The 16336-nt window shown below is 40.2% G+C and overlaps 1 protein-coding gene across 2 annotated transcripts in view; it reads right to left on the bottom strand.

Moving 5' to 3' along the window:
- Positions 1-16336, bottom strand: part of dtnbp1b (dystrobrevin binding protein 1b) — a 43526-nt gene that overhangs the window by 6873 nt on the left and 20317 nt on the right. For both annotated transcript variants that reach the window (XM_056254513.1, XM_056254514.1), the window contains one exon: positions 3139-3291. In XM_056254513.1, coding sequence (XP_056110488.1) covers positions 3139-3291 — 153 coding nt within the window. The remainder of the gene's footprint in view (positions 1-3138; positions 3292-16336) is intronic.

The raw sequence follows: 16336 nt of genomic DNA, 5'->3' as shown, positions 1-16336 counted from the left end.
AAATGGCTGATCGTAGCCTCGCCTTCTTTATGAGCCAATGTCTGATGTTAGACCTGCTTTCTCAATAGGTGTGTTCAACTTCTGCTGGAAAGATTTGCCTCTTGCAATCGGGGACGAGTTGAAAACTGAACCGAAGTCGAACGCTTTCTGTTTCCCATAGTGACGCTTGCACAGTGTTTGCGTACTGTATCACAGACAAAATGGATTAAAATGGATTAGATCTAATATTTGTCAGGTTAACATATGTTTGAATTTTACATATAGAAACCAGAATCACATTTCATCCAATAGGTATGCACTGCTTAATACAGTGCCTATATGTACAAGAAGGTCAAGATTTCAATGTTTCAATGATTTCAATCTGTATGATTTCAATACCAATAAAGTGGCGTCTATATTTATATCAGTTTTATTTTGACACATGAAAAGAGTTTTTGCTGGTATAAAAATACAGATTTGTGAGCAGTAGGAGAACAGAACTGCCCTACAAAGGCAAAAGACCTTAACTCGCAGTGGAACTGAGAAAAATGACTTTAAAGAGGTTTAGTTGTTGCGCCAAATTAATTATAGGTAGGACACTGAAAATCTAGCAATTAGATGTTTAAGTAATGAAAATGATCTACATAACAAAATTTTGAGCTCAAACTTGACTTTTGACCACTATTTTAAAGTTACTGTACTCTGCCTTTGTATTGTCAGCAAAAAGTGAGAAGTCATCCCAAGTAAAAAGGCAGTAACTTCCATATTATCAATATTTGGTTGCTGATCACCATTAACAAAATCATTATAGTAACACCTGTATAAAATCTAGTGATCATGGCATTTATTTTGTATGATTTAAAATGACCTATAGCGTTCTACTTATTGTTCTTTGGTTGCATTCTGGTGGCCCTATTAATATATTACACATGACAAAATACCTCCATAGCGGTAAAGACTAAAGAGTATCTTCAAGTGGTACCGAGTGGCATAAGACTTGCTAAACACGCGTTCAAAATGATCACGATAAAACAGATCCTCGCGCACATTCGACCCGGTGACTGGTTTATAGCGGTGGATCTGAAAGACGCATACTTTCACAGGCGTTTGTTTACCGAGATTCGTGTTCGAAGGTGTCACGCTCCGTTCACGAAAAGTAGCCTATGCAGTGCTTTACCCCTTAGGACTGAGTAGGGAGCGCGTTCTGGACGACCTAGTCGACTAAAGGCTGATTTGTACTTCTGCGTCCGACCTACGCCGGAGGCGTTGGTTTTCATTTATACTTCTGCATCGTTGTCCGCCTTGACGCGCAATTACGCATGCAGAGGGAGCATGTGAAACCCGGGGAGCGGTTCTAGCGGACCAATCACAGCGCTTGCGGTACGCGTAGAATTGACGCGTCGTTACATTTTTGGAGAGGTGCACATGGGGTACGCCGAAGGGTACGCGCGGTACACACAGCCTACGACGTAGCTACGGCGAGAGGTCGACGCAGAAGTATAAATTGGGCTTAATGCATTTATAGCACAACCTTCTGTGTTTTGCATCTTTTCAGTATGCGTTGGTTTCAGCTGTCTGCCCTATTATTGTGCTTGTGCACTTCGCTCGTCCCGCGGATTTATTCCGGGCGCTGTGTTTTGTATGCATGCTTTTAACAGCTGTTCTGGTGTTGTATTCACCAGCACTTCTTGCTTCATTATGTTGTATGCACCAATATACCCTTGTTGCTTCATTATTATCACTCCCTGTGATATATTAGTCCCGCGTCAGCTCGACCGTGTTCAGGGCGGAGCTGAAGGCGTCTGCGAAGTTTTGGCACTCTGCCAGCTAGATGCATGATTGTTTCAACTATAGGTCCGGTACCCGAACTGGGTGAGGCGGGGCTTTATTTCTTTGTTGTATTGACCTGCTACGGCATGTGTAACATTTTGCTGTCAACTCTGCATATATCCTTCGCGATCGATATCGCACGTTTGTCGATGGAGCGGGTTAAGAGCATACTAAATGTTCTGACCGCATTAGTGCAGGACAAAGCTCTGAGGACATCAGAAGTTACAGGGACGGATGGTAGCTGTACAAAGTACACAGGCTACATCGTAATTTCAATTTTAATGGAGAGTAAAACAAAGGCAGAACATATAATTGATCTGATTGGTAGCATTATTTGATAGAACGCCGGCACAGTAACTTCATATTGACGCGCGGCTAAACAAAGGCAGAGTGGCGTAACTCAATATGAGCGTTCCAAAACTAAGCCAAAGAGCGGTAACTGGTGTTACGGTGTTCTGACTTGGTTTCTCATGGGCTTTTGGAAGTTACGGTTAAGCCAAACCAATTTTTTTTTTTTTTGAAAAAACAACGGAATTGACTCATACTTATCCACATGATAAAGGAGGTCTTGAATGTCCCAAAAATATCAATAACTCATTTTCGACCAAAAACGAAGTTACGGTCTTTTACCTTTGCACACCAGAGCGAAGGTGTCAGAATACACAAAACCAATGTCATTGTTGTCATCAGTAAATCTGGCCAAGACTTGTGTGGCCACTCTGGAGAAACTGCATCATCGGAACCAGTCCAAGACTTTCAAATCATTTTTGTGGTACTTTGATGGCATACATCAGTGACGGTGTCAGCGCTGACTCAAGTCGGACAAAATGATAACGCTGTATGAAGTCAAACGCACCTAATAAAGGGATGGCGTTTGCTAGCCCTGCCCTCTCTAAATGACCCACTGGCTGATCTAATCCTCGCCTCTCTATCCTTCCATTTGCAGTTTCAGTGTAGTTTATCTACCGTTATTAGCATTACCCATTGGACTTGTTGTTCCTACTCCCTTCTGCTGCTTTTGTACATTACCATGCACCATGTGTCTCCTGAGTCATTTTAGACAAATTGACCAGGTGCAACACTTCAGGGCTGGGAACAGCTTTCCAAATCGAATATGTTGGGTGCTGTGGAGCTGGCACTCTTATTTGTAATAATGACTGCTAAGTTTTTTGTACCAGATCATCTAAAGAGAGATTTCCCAGGGATATAAAAAGGTCTGTTAAATTGTACATGGGGATAGAGCAAATTTACATGAGCATTTTGTTAAACAGCATCTGCTTGTATTAGTGTCTGGTTTAGGTTTGAACCGAGGACATGGGCATAGCTCACCTCTTCTCTCCGCAATCTGTAGGTATCCGGTGGACAGGTAGTGTTCCATGTCCTGCTGAAAAGCCTCTTCAAAGAACTTTTGTCTGTCCTTTAGTTTTACCTGTGGCTGGACAGGCTCCGCCTCCGGTACTCTCTGAGAATGCTCCATCTCCGCTGTGACTGGAGGACAAGAAGAAAGCGGTGATAATGTTAGTCAACCTTGCAGGATATTAGAGTTTAGGGATGTAAACTAGCAGCATTTCAAAAGACTTGCATTAAACACAACCCTGTCATAAAAAGTGTCAAGCTGTTCTCCCGATATGGCTTCAAAGGATATAAAAAACAAAGGTTCAGAATAAATAAGTTTTTTTTACAAATTTGTCAGCTCATACTGAGCTACAACCATGAGGCAAAGTTCTGAAAATGCAAACTGTACACTGTGAGCTTTCCCAAGAGCATGCTGGTCCGGACAGGACAGCAGGGGGTTGTCAGGGCTGTCCAGCAGTGATTTTCAGATCTCTGCTCAGCTTGAACTGAATCAGCGATCAGCATATTCACAAGTAAAGAGGTTTTCTCCTGACAGGACATAACTAGCCCACATTTCCTAAAACTGGGTCTGGCCGTCATATGGCCCTGTGACGTGCTATAGCATTTAATGTAAATCTTGCTGACGGGTCTAATGATTATAATAATTGAATAGCTGAGTAGCTTTTTTAATTTATCAACATTTAATATTTATATTTTTTATATTGGCCTATTAAAGGTGCATGCAGTATTTGGGGCTAATTTAAATAGATTTACATGTTAAGAAACATTGTGTTTTTGTGAAGAGTGACCTGAATAGGGTCGATGTGTCGGCCTCCTTAATATACACTCACCGGCCACTTTATTAGGTACACCTGTCCAACTGCTCGTTAACACTTAATTTCTAAGCAGCCAATCACATGGCGGCAACTCAGTGCATTTAGGCATGGACATGGTCAAGACAATCTCCTGCAGTTCAAACCGAGCATCAGTATGGGGAAGAAAGTTGATTTGAGTGACTTTGAACGTGGCATGATTGTTGGTGCCAGAAGGGCTGGTCTGAGTATTTCAGAAACTGCTAATCTACTGGGATTTTCACGCACAACCATCTCTAGGGTTTACAGAGAATGGTCCGAAAAAGAAAAAACATCCAGTGAGCGGCAGTTCTGTGGGCGGAAATGCCTTGTTGATGCCAGAGGTCAGAGGAGAATGGCCAGACTGGTTCGAGCTGATAGAAGGGCAACAGTGACTGAAATAACCACTCGTTACAACCGAGGTATGCAGCAAAGCATTTGTGAAGCCACAACACGCACAACCTTGAGGCGGATGGGCTACAACAGCAGAAGACTCCACCGGGTACCACTCATCTCCACTACAAATAGGAAAAAGAGGCTACAATTTGCAAGAGCTCACCAAAATTGAACAGTTGAAGACTGGAAAAATGTTGCCTGGTCTGATGAGTCTCGATTTCTGTTGAGATATTCAGATGTTAGAGTCAGAATTTGGCGTAAACAGAATGAGAACATGGAACCATCATGCCTTGTTACCACTGTGCAGGCTGGTGGTGGTGGTGTAATGGTGTGGGGGATGTTTTCCTGGCACACTTTAGGCCCCTTAGTGCCAATTGGGCATCGTTTAAATGCCACGGCCTACCTGAGCATTGTTTCTGACCATGTCCATCCCTTTATGGCCACCATGTACCCATCCTCTGATGGCTACTTCCACCATGTCACAAAGCTCTAATCATTTCAAATTGGTTTCTTGAACATGACAATGAGTTCACTGTACTAAAATGGCCTCCACAGTCACCAGATCTCAACCCAATAGAGCATCTTTGGGATGTGGTGGAACGGGAGATTCGCATCATGGATGTGCAGCCGACAAATCTGCGGCAACTGTGTGATGCCATCATGTCAATATGGACCAAACTCCCTGAGGAATGCTTCCAGCACCTTGTTGAATCTATGCCACGAAGAATTGAGGCAGTTCTGAAGGCAAAAGGGGGTCCAACCCGTTACTAGCATGGGGTACCTAATAAAGTGGCTGGTGAGTGTATTTCGCAATGATGAAATGACATGACCCGCGGTGTTTCACTAAATGTCAGAAAGAATCCTCACACTGTGCTGTTATGTGAAAATTAGACATTGAAACACACATATTATCGCGCTTTACCAGCGGAGAAAACGAGAGAATCAGTACCTGTACTAAAGAAGTAGAAAAAGTTAGAAGCCAGAAAGACTGGATAAAAAAAGAACGACCCTACACATCGCTGCTACGGCATATGTTAAGTGGAAAGATTTGACGAGAAAATCTTGAGTGGTGATGCCCAAGCTGCATCTGTTTTGTTGGATAGATAAGGGAATTAATTATTGTGTAGACGGTTCTCTAAAACTCATTAGTTCACCAGGGCAGTGCAGCGTCTAACACCATTGCGGTATACATGGAAAAAGTAGCTAAAAGACTACTAAATGTACCTTAAAGAAACTGCAATAAATAATGCCTGTGATTGCAAGATGAGTCATCAACAAGAGAAAGACTGTAAATTATCTGATAAGAGATTTTTTTCAACTTACAGTACTCTAGAGTATAGAGTATATAGCGAATAGACAAAAACTAAGGGCACAAAACTCACAAACAAGGGCACACATTTTTTTTTTTAAACAAACAATTTAGTGGAATCGATCAATGTGTGTGTGCGTGTGTTGTTAAATTTAACTACATTTTTATTTTATTTTTTTTTATATTTAATATGGACATTTAGTGGTCAGTTTGTAGTATTTATTTACATATTTATTTTTTACTTTTAGTTAGATCATTGTTATAGTATAGTGGCACTTTTACAGTCCAGCAAACTGTAAGAATCAACCACGTATTCATTAATATCTCATGACTGTGCTGGTTTAGTGTTTCTGGGAAGATTTCATTTACCAGATTCCAGAAATTCCAGGCATCTGTATACCTCTCTTATCCTTTGTCTCAATTTCTCATATTCTGTTGTCGTTCCATCAATTTCACTGGCTCTTTTAGCTTCCCTGTGGGCTGAGTGAATGTGGAAAGCTATGGCTCATTTATTGGGCCAGAGACCTGACCGACTCATTCAGTTTAGGATAAAGCACAGATAAAGCACTGCACGTGTATTCGTGTGTGTGTGTGTGTGTGTGTGTGTGTGTGTGTGTGTGTGTGTGTGTGTGTGTCTTTTTGTTTGGTCTGTCAGTCAGTGGATTAATTAATGTCTGTGGTCGTCCTTAAGCAGCTCTGGTCTCTCGTCTTTCATCAAAGAGTTGTGCTGCAGTGCATACAGGTCTTCTCTTCATTTTCCATCACTCTTTACTTTAACCAAAGAGCTGTTCACAGCGCGCACACACACACAGCAATACACTGACTTCTGACTTAACCTTTCTCTGTTTAGACTCACTGTCTCAATCGTCTTTAACATGAGAATCTATACCACACAGTTATCATTTTGCATGTGTATGACATGATCAATCTTTCCTGTTTCCATTTTCTAATCATTATACATTCATTCTCTCATACTAATGCAAGTTAGTATTATGTCATGCCTCATTACAGTTAATTTTATGATGCTCTGTGCATATTGTGTGTAGATGATGTTGTAATCTGATTATGACTGAGTAATTGAAGAGTCTGTGTGTGACGAGAAACATGAGATATTGGTTCTCAGCCTATCCATGCTGATTTTGCTCCCAAAGTGCAGTCTGAGAAAAGTGCTGTTCAGAAAGACAGTTCAGCTTGTCTAGTTGAAGTGTAGATCTCCTTCAGACTGTTATTTCTCCTGAGAGATGAATCCGTCTTTGCTGCTGCTGTCCAGATGCACTGACCTGAGACCAAACCTCCTTACCTTCTTCTCAATGAATACTGAGTCTTGAAGAGGGCCAGAGAATTTTGAGTTAAGACATACAGTGGCTTAAAGAGCACATTAATGATACAGTGATTCTCAACCTTTTTGACTCCGCCCCTCATTGTCCACTATAAAATTCAAAGACTCCATATAGTTTTGTTTTCAAAACTTTCAAAAGTTACTAAAATACTTAAAATTTAAATGAAAATGAAAATAACTACATTTCAGGGTTCCAGAAGTTTTCATTTATTTTATAATAAATATAATAAACAGTTTCTGCATGACATATTTTAGAGCTTGGAATAACAATTAAAATGTATATTCATTATAAAAATTCCCATGACATTTTAAGGTTTTATTAAAGGTGTATGTAAAAAAAAAAAAAAAAAAAAAAAAAGGACTGTACTAAAGCATAAATCTAAACACCGGGTTGCCAGTTGGCGGAAAACACAGCGTATTGCAGCCATGGAAGCCAGCAAATGAACTGGATCAGAGATTGCATATTCTATCCAACCTAAAAAGCTTGGCATCAATCTAAAAAGCTCTATGACCAAGCATATTAAAAGACGGATAAATTACAGGAAATCAACAATTAACAGTGTTAATTGACATTGTCAATTACGCTCGTTTATGTTGTGTCTTCAATCTGGCAAACCGTGTGAGTGTCTAGTCTGAGCAGGAGGGGGCGGGGGAAACAACTCTCTCCAATATTTTGAGTTTGGACTTCAGAACCCATTTCAACCACTAGCTGTCAATATTACTTACTGCACCTTTAATTTACCTAACTTTTTCAGGTCTAGAAATAAAGTTAAAAAATTAGGCTATAGCTCATATTAAGGTTTTCCAAGACAGTGGGAACTCTGGTTCTTCTTATTTTTATATGTATTTTGTCATCCTGAGACCCTATTTTGCTTAATGCTTGAGAACTACATTAGCTGCATATTATCCACACCAACGGACAATAGCTCAAAATAGCTCAACACATCAGAATAGTGCACTTCTTTAAAACCATGATTTAAAATGTACTTTAAAGTAAAATGTTTCATTTGATATTATTACAAATACGCTTTTTTAAAAAGTACTTTAGTGTGTTAAGAAACCTAGTCATGAAGGCGTACTCTCTTTAAGTACACTTTTAATATAATATTATGTACTGTTCTTTTTTTAATATACTTGTAAGTTTTGTAGTACACAAGCGCATATTCAATACAATTAAGTGCACTTCTTTCTCACAAGGGGTGTGAATGCTTAACTGTTCAGAAAAGGATGTTTAATTTTCAGCGAAGCCAAACAAACTTCTCACCAGTGCCAGAGTTTGCAGGATGCCCCCTGCGTTTAGGCCTTATCTGAGACGTTTCTCTGTGTACTAGTGCTTGTGGCCAGACATTTGTTTTTCTTCCTTCAATATAAAGACAAGAAATTTGTTAAAAGACCGAGAGGTGAGACGCAGGAATGAGCGAGCAGGTGCTGACCTAAAGACTGTAATGAGATGATCCCCAGAGAAAGGGAGATAGAGAGCAAAGGATGCTTAATAGTCATCACTCTGATGGCAGTCTTCTGGCTGTGTGATTTAATGCCGATTAATTGGATCCACTTATTGACTGCGTCATTCCCCAATGAGCACATGATTGCCCGCAGATACTCCTACACACACTCCATCTATCTTGGTTTGTTCTTGTAATGGCTTCATTTGTGTGGAATTGCAATGACAGATTGTAGGGATGTAGAAACAACAGAGACTCGTGCTGCTAGCGGAGTGAGCACTATTGAGTGGAAGACGATGTGCTTGGTTTGCCATATGGCTGTTGTAAAGACTCATTCACACCAGCCTTAGTTCACGTCTCAGTCTTTGTGTGGCAACACCTGCGTCTCTTACTACGTCATGCTCCATCTAATGTAGCCTCATTCAGAGCTCTGTAATGGCTCGTCGTGAGATCGCAAGCCATTTTGTATAATACGTGAGGGGTTTTAAGTGTGAAGTGGCTAGGATTGACGCTGTTAAGGTAGAGCGAGGGAGAAAGTGTGGCTGTTCAAGAGAGAAATTAAAGCAAAGCAAACCTACTGTGGAAAATCTGACTTTTTACACCGCTACATTTGATAATTGCAAAGGAATAAAACTATATGAGGGTTAGTTGGTAACGCTTCCTTTTACAGTACAGTACTTACGTGTACTTACAGTGTACTTACCTAGAAAGTACTGGCTAATATAAGGTAAGTACATGGGTTAGGGGTAGGTTCAGGGTTAGTACCTAGTTATTACCCAGTAATTATAATTACTATAATAAGTACATAGTAAGTACATGGGTAACAGGACTGTAAAAGGAAGCGTTACCGGTTAGTTTTAGGCCTGATATTTGCATAATACAATGCAGGACCAGAGATGATTCTAGGATTTCAGGGTTAGGACTACTTTTTTGTCAGTAGATAGTTAACAGTGATGTATCTGATTTTTTTTTTGTAATGGCATAAAGTCAAAAAGGTGATACAACTGTTCTGATAACAAAAATAAAAGAAAAGGTTATTAAATAGTATTAAATGGTGTTAGTGACACTAATTGCTGACATATGGATGTCAGAGAAAATTATGAAAAATGATAAGACAAAACTGATTTTATTTGCCCATGGAAAGAATAAAAGCGCTCCGCGTGTTCTTCAGGATTTCACTGCTGCTGTTACTCTTGTCATTCTTAATGGTTCCAGACAGAGATAGAAGATGTTTAATAAATGAAGTCTATGCAGAGAGAGTTTGATTGAAGTGCTCCCAGGTGAGCTGCAGCACGGTACTGATTTCCTGTCAGCGTCTGCCTAGTATACGGACATATTGTGACTGGATTCTTTCACACATCAATAAACCACGTTACATTTGGAGTCAGCAGTGAATCTTACAGGCCTCATTTTCCCCCTCTCTCATAGTGAGAGTGGGAGATCTGTACCAATGAAATTCCTACAAAACTTTGGATTTTATGGGGACACACACACACACACACACACACACACACACACACACACACACACACACACACACACACACACAAGGAAGTCCACAGGCTGTATTTTTCATCTTGCCATTGTTCATTTAGCCTGATGTGTCTACTGTTGTGTCCCAGCATTCCTGCATGCCAGCACACTTCAGTGTAGGATCGTAGGAGTGTGAAGCATAGTGGACTGAGTCACACTGATCCTGTCTGGACCGCTCTCTATCTAGTGCTGAGAAATAGGTCATATTCATTTACATCAAGAAACCTCAGCTTTTGCTTGAAGAAAGAGCTTGATTTCCATCAAAGAACACAAAAACACCATTGCTTTCCACTCATAGCATATACCATTTACACTACACAGCTAGAAGTTGCAGGTTTATTGACCACATTGCAGTTATAACTATCTATCTATCCATCCATCCATCTGTCTATCTATACACCCATCCATCCACCCGTCTGCCATTCGCCTGCCTGCATACTGTATGTCTTTTGTCTGTCTGTCTGTAACACTTTATATTGAGGTTCAGTTTGTTAACATCAGTGAATTGGTAGCTCATTCATAATATTTCATTCACTCTTCCAGCCAGTCACTGTTCTCAGCAGTCAATCAATCAAACCATTAAAGGTGCTCTAAGTGATGTTGGGTGATGTTTGGCCCAGTTTGTTTTTGTTGCCGTTTGTGGAGCCTGGGGTGTCTACAGTGACTGCAATTTTTACGGTGTGTTCAGGGGACAGGCAGCTAGCGGATAGTGAGGAGATGTTTGCTGTATGTGACAAAAAAATGTTTTGGCCTAAAAAACGCATGACATCGCTTAGAGCACCTTTAATCAATCTGTTTGATTATCATAGACTTTTACATCAGCCAAATAACTCACCAAAGGCTCACAAAATATCAAGTGCAATTGCCTGCACCACCAGAAAACTGTAACATCTCGCCTATGCTTTAGTAGGGTTAATAAAAGAAAAAAACTGCACTTTAAAGTCATCTTTTGACATCTTAACCAAGTCTCAGTTAAACCGGGTATAAAAATGTAACAGCCTAGAGCTTCGATCAGTGTTATTTAATGTGCCATTCTGAGAGAATGATTATCCATGCTGAACAGCTGTAAACGCCTCCGCCCAGGATCAAAGGACTGCCTCAGACTATTACTTCACCTTTCTGTCAGAGCTATACAAGCGGTGAGCATGTTATGTCTGAATGTGTAATGGACCCATGATGCCTGCCCCAAAGCCAGTGGGTATCAGGCTGTTGAAGAGGAACAGGAAGAGGAAGAACAAAACAAATCCTTTGCTTACATTTAGGACGACAGCTTCCCTCAGAATTACTGGCTGCTGTACACTTCTCATCAGAAGGCCTCCTACTGTAAGCACTGCTTTTACACTGCAAAATCATGAGCGCAACCATTAAGGAAACAGTTTGGCTTCAATACAGGTTAAGCTCAAATGACGGCATTTGTAAAATAACGTTGATTACCACAAAAAAAATATAATTTAGACTTGCCCGTTCTTTTCTTTAAAAGCAAATGGAGAGGCGAGGCACTTACAACGGAAGTAAAAGGGTAAAAAGCAGAAATGTGACCCTTGTGAAAAAGAACACTTTAGCATACTTTAAAAAGAGTGCATATTAAAAAAATAATATACTATTATAGGAGGAGGAGGAGGAGGAGAGGGGGGGGGGGTCTTGAGTTAGTGGTTTTGCTGTAGTTCATGTAAAATTTGAAATGTCACAGAATTTCTACACTCACCTAAATGATTATTAGGAACACCATTCTAATACTGTGTTTGACCCCCTTTCGCCTTCAGAACTGCCTTAATTCTACGTGGCATTGATTCAACAAGGTGCTGAAAGCATTCTTTAGAAATGTTGGCCCATATTGATAGGATAGCATCTTGCAGTTGATGGAGATTTGTGGGATGCACATCCAGGGCACGAAGCTCCCGTTCCACCACATCCCAAAGATGCTCTATTGGGTTGAGATCTGGTGACTGTGGTGGCCATTTTAGTACAGTGAACTCATTGTCATGTTCAAGAAACCAATTTGAAATGATTCGAACTTTGTGACATGGTGCATTATCCTGCTGGAAGTAGCCATCAGAGAATGGGTACATGGTGGCCATAAAAAATTTCAAAAATTCAAATTTATTTGTATAGCGCTTTTCACAATACATATTGTTTCAAAGCAGCTTTACAGATAGTGCATTTCAGAAATGTACATAGAAGAATATAGTTAGTTAATCATCATGTATTAATTTAGGGCATAACATATCGCCGGCGTTGAGTCGTCTCTTCACAGGCGTCGAGTCGTCTCATCGCAGGCGTTGGGGCATCAGAAGTCTGCGTTGGGGCATCGCAGGCGTTGGGGCATCATGTCCATCCCATAAAGGTGGTCAGAAACAATGCTCAGGTAGGCCGTGGCATTTAAACGATGCCCAATTGGCACTAAGGGGCCTAAAGTGTGCCAAGAAAACATCCCCCACACCATTACACCACCACCACCAGCCTGCACAGTGGTAACAAGGCATGATGGATCCATGTTCTCATTCTGTTTACGCCAAATTCTGACTCTACCATCTGAATGTCTCAACAGAAATCGAGACTCATCAGACCAGGCAACATTTTTCCAGTCTTCAACTGTCCACTTTTGGTGAGCTCTTGCCAATTGTAGCCTCTTTTCCCTATTTGTAGTGGAGATGAGTGGTACCTGGTGGGGTCTTCTGCTGTTGTAGCCCATCCGCCTCAAGGTTGTGCGTGTTGTGGCTTCACAAATGCTTTGCTGCATACCTCGGTTGTAACGAGTGGTTATTTCAGTCAAAGTTGCTCTTCTATCAGCTTGAATCAGTTGGCCCATTCTCCTCTGACCTCTAGCATCAACAAGGCATTTTCGCCCACAGGACTGCCGCATACTGGATGTTTTTCCCTTTTCACACAATTCTTTGTAAACCCTAGAAATGGTTGTGCGTGAAAATCCCAGTAACTGAGCAGATTGTGAAATACTCAGAACGGCCCGTCTGGCACCAACAACCATGCCACGCTCAAAACTGCTAAAATAACCTTTCTTTCCCATTCTGACATTACGTTTGGAGTTCAGGAGATTGTCTTGACCAGGACCACACCCCTAAATGCATTGAAGCAACTGCCATGTGATTGGTTGATTAGATAATTGCATTAATGAGAAATTGAACAGGTGTTCCTAATAATCCTTTAGGTGAGTGTATATTTAGTAATAACACTGAAATATCCATCCAAAACTTAGATTTTTTTGCACATTCACTCATTAATGAGAAGTTATTGATCATTTTCAGTATGGATTTAGTTCAAAGTTATGGCTAATAAGCTCTCATAACTGACCCAGGAATGCAAAAAGTATCAGCAGTTTTTAAATGGATTGAAGGTTAAGGTCCTTTGATTCTCATGATTCTTGTCAGTGTTAGCTATTGTTTCAATTTTAATTCTGACTCCATTTACTTTCGACATGTATTACCAATGATTAGCGGACAATTCAAATGATGTATCATTATCATTAATGATGTATCATTAAGGGCAGTGCTATGAAAAGCTAAAACAAAATGTAAGAAAGACAAATAAGTAAAAAGATACATTGTTTACCACAAGTTGAATTGAAATCTCCAAAAATACTAATTGACTTTATAACAGGATTACGTTCTGCAGGTGCATCTGTTGCCATGACTTTAGATGATGTTTTTCTTTTGACTGCTTTCAAGGCTGTTGAAGAGCATTCTGTAGGTTTGAGTAGGAGAGAAACACAGGGAATGACAGCATGATGTTCAACAGGTAGCCAAGCAACGAGCAAACAACAAAACACAGCAGCCACGAGCTGCCCCTGCGTTCGCCCACTTCATCATACCCTCATGAGTTTGTTAAAACGGCGCTGCACACAAATAACTGGATGCTCACATGAAGATCTAGGATACTGTGATCTTGAAGAGCATATGGGATTGTGATTGACCAATACTGTTGAATATGGGTCAGTTATGGGCTACATCCCCATTAATCTGATCAATTTGAATCTTTTTCTCTACATTTTGGTCCTTTGACCACACTGAGAAAGCATTTTTGTCCAGCGAAAACTCAGGTTTCTGAAGACGCTTTCTCAAATGGTTAATTTGGAAGCAGATTTTTTTGCGTTGTAGTGTGTGGACTGTGTGTAAATGGTATTCTAAAATGACGCATGTTTAGTCATGTGACACATATTGTACCCATATATATCTATGGTTGACTGGCATTGTTGTGCCTGCTTTTCACTTTGATAGTGTTTCAAAGATAGAAACATTTTACATATCACATTTCTGCATAGATCACAGCATTGTAACTATTTGCTGTCCTGCAGCAAAACATGTTGACAGTTGTGTTTTAGATCATACATAAATGACGATTTTGAATGCGACCTCTACACATCAGTAAGTGTTGGGATATTTTGTTCATAAAATATGCAAGAAATAGTTTGAGAAAATTGTTCTGTATGGTCTCAGTGAGCTATTTTTAATGTATATACGTTTTCAGATTCACCAAATCGCTAGTGTGGTTGGAGAGTGTTTTGAAATGAAAATGCTGTTTTCAAATATTTCCGGATTATGTGGATGGGTGGCTGAGAGAGCTCAATGCACTGCAGCTGAGGAAAACACATGCAAATAGAAAAAACACCAGCAAATTAAGAAACCTCGTCATCAGTTTGACAACGTGTGCTGCAAATACTCACAATGCAACCAAATGCAGAAATGTGCTGCAAATACTCACAATGCAACCCAGTGCCGCTGCTAGCCATTTTGGTGCCCTAAGCATAATTCCTTTATGATTCCTTTACGCCCCCCCTAAAAAAAGAAACATTTTCATTTAGGATTTTCATTTAGGGGGGCTAAGCCCCCAATGAGGGTATGATTTATAAAAAAAATTAAAAAGCTAAAAAGTAACACTTTAGATTAGGGTCTAATGCTTACTATTAACTAGTTTCATTACCATGCAATGGCATGGTTTTATAATCACTGGGATCCCGAATTTGAGGCAGGTTAGTTAGGGGTGTTCGGGGGAAATTTTGGATTTTTCTGAACTACAGATGTGCATTTTAAGATGTTGTGAAGGCAAAAAAAAAAAAAAAAGTTCGATAACAATAGCTTTAAAACCATGTCAGTGGGCAGCTGATTATTTTTCTCTCCTCATCAGCATCACACTCTTTTTCTCTTTGTTTTTATCTTGCCCTGTCTCTTCCCCTCCTAAAGTTGGCTTTTTTAATTTACTAAAGGTTACAATTTGTATTTTATTCTCAATATGTACACATTCATTATAAATCCTGTGCCTAACATGATGAAAATGGCTTTGTTCATGTTTCTTGTCCCCTCACAATGACAGTAGCCTAAACTATTACACTAGGCTACATGTTACATAGGCCTATTTTCAGTTCAAAATGGCGAAATTAGACAAAACTATATTAGTTGGCCTAATTATTTTTTGTCATTCGTTTAACATTTATGACCTAAAAAAAAAACTGTCAAATAAAGTTAAGTTTAGCTACTTACATCTTATCTCGCACTTGACCGTACACTGAAGCGTCGAGTTGCACTGTTAAAATTCGCGCTCAGCGTCTGTGAACATAAAGCCCGCCTACTTTGATTTGATTGGTCATCTCAAATATTCTGACATTGACGAGCAGTGACAGACCAATGAGGCTCAGATGAACACACACATGAACACACACACACACACACACACACACACACACACACACACACACACCCTGTCCTGTGTTTCTGACGTGCTCTCTGTCTCTGCTCAGCGCCGCTGCGGAATGAAGAGGAAGAACGCGCTGAATCTGATTATAACAAGAAGTTTGATGATTGGTTTTTCATTAGGCTATTTTTGGTGCCCCCTCAGCACTTGGTGCCCTACGCACAGCGCGTGATGCGCGTGGTGGGAGCGGCGGCGCTGATGCAACCAATTACAGAAACGTGCTGCAAATAGCAAAAAGCTCAACGTGCTGCAACTGAAGATAATACTCAAATAGAAAAAACACCAGCAAATTAAGAAAACCTTTTCATCAGTTTGACAACACATGTGCTGCAAATACTCACAATGCAACCAAATACAGAAAAGCGCTACAAATACTCACAATGCAACCAAATACAGAAAAGCGCTACAAATACAACACATTTCTGTTTTTGGTTGTTTTGTGAGTATTTGTAGTATGTGTTGTCATATGTTTTTATCTATTTGCATCTGTTTTCTTAAGTTGCAGCACCTTGAGCTCTCTCGGCCACCATAGGATGTAACCATTGACACCCACAAAATTTAAGTCAGTTTTTTTTAGATAAAATGACTTGGTTCACAGATAACAATATCACAAACT

This window comes from Rhinichthys klamathensis, unplaced genomic scaffold, assembly GCF_029890125.1.
Source record: "Rhinichthys klamathensis goyatoka isolate OS25496 unplaced genomic scaffold, OSU_Roscu_1.1 h1tg000111l_1, whole genome shotgun sequence".
Taxonomy (NCBI): domain Eukaryota; kingdom Metazoa; phylum Chordata; class Actinopteri; order Cypriniformes; family Leuciscidae; genus Rhinichthys; species Rhinichthys klamathensis.
The sequence above is the reverse complement of the archived record's forward strand: the minus strand, read 5'-3'. Positions and strand labels throughout refer to the sequence as shown.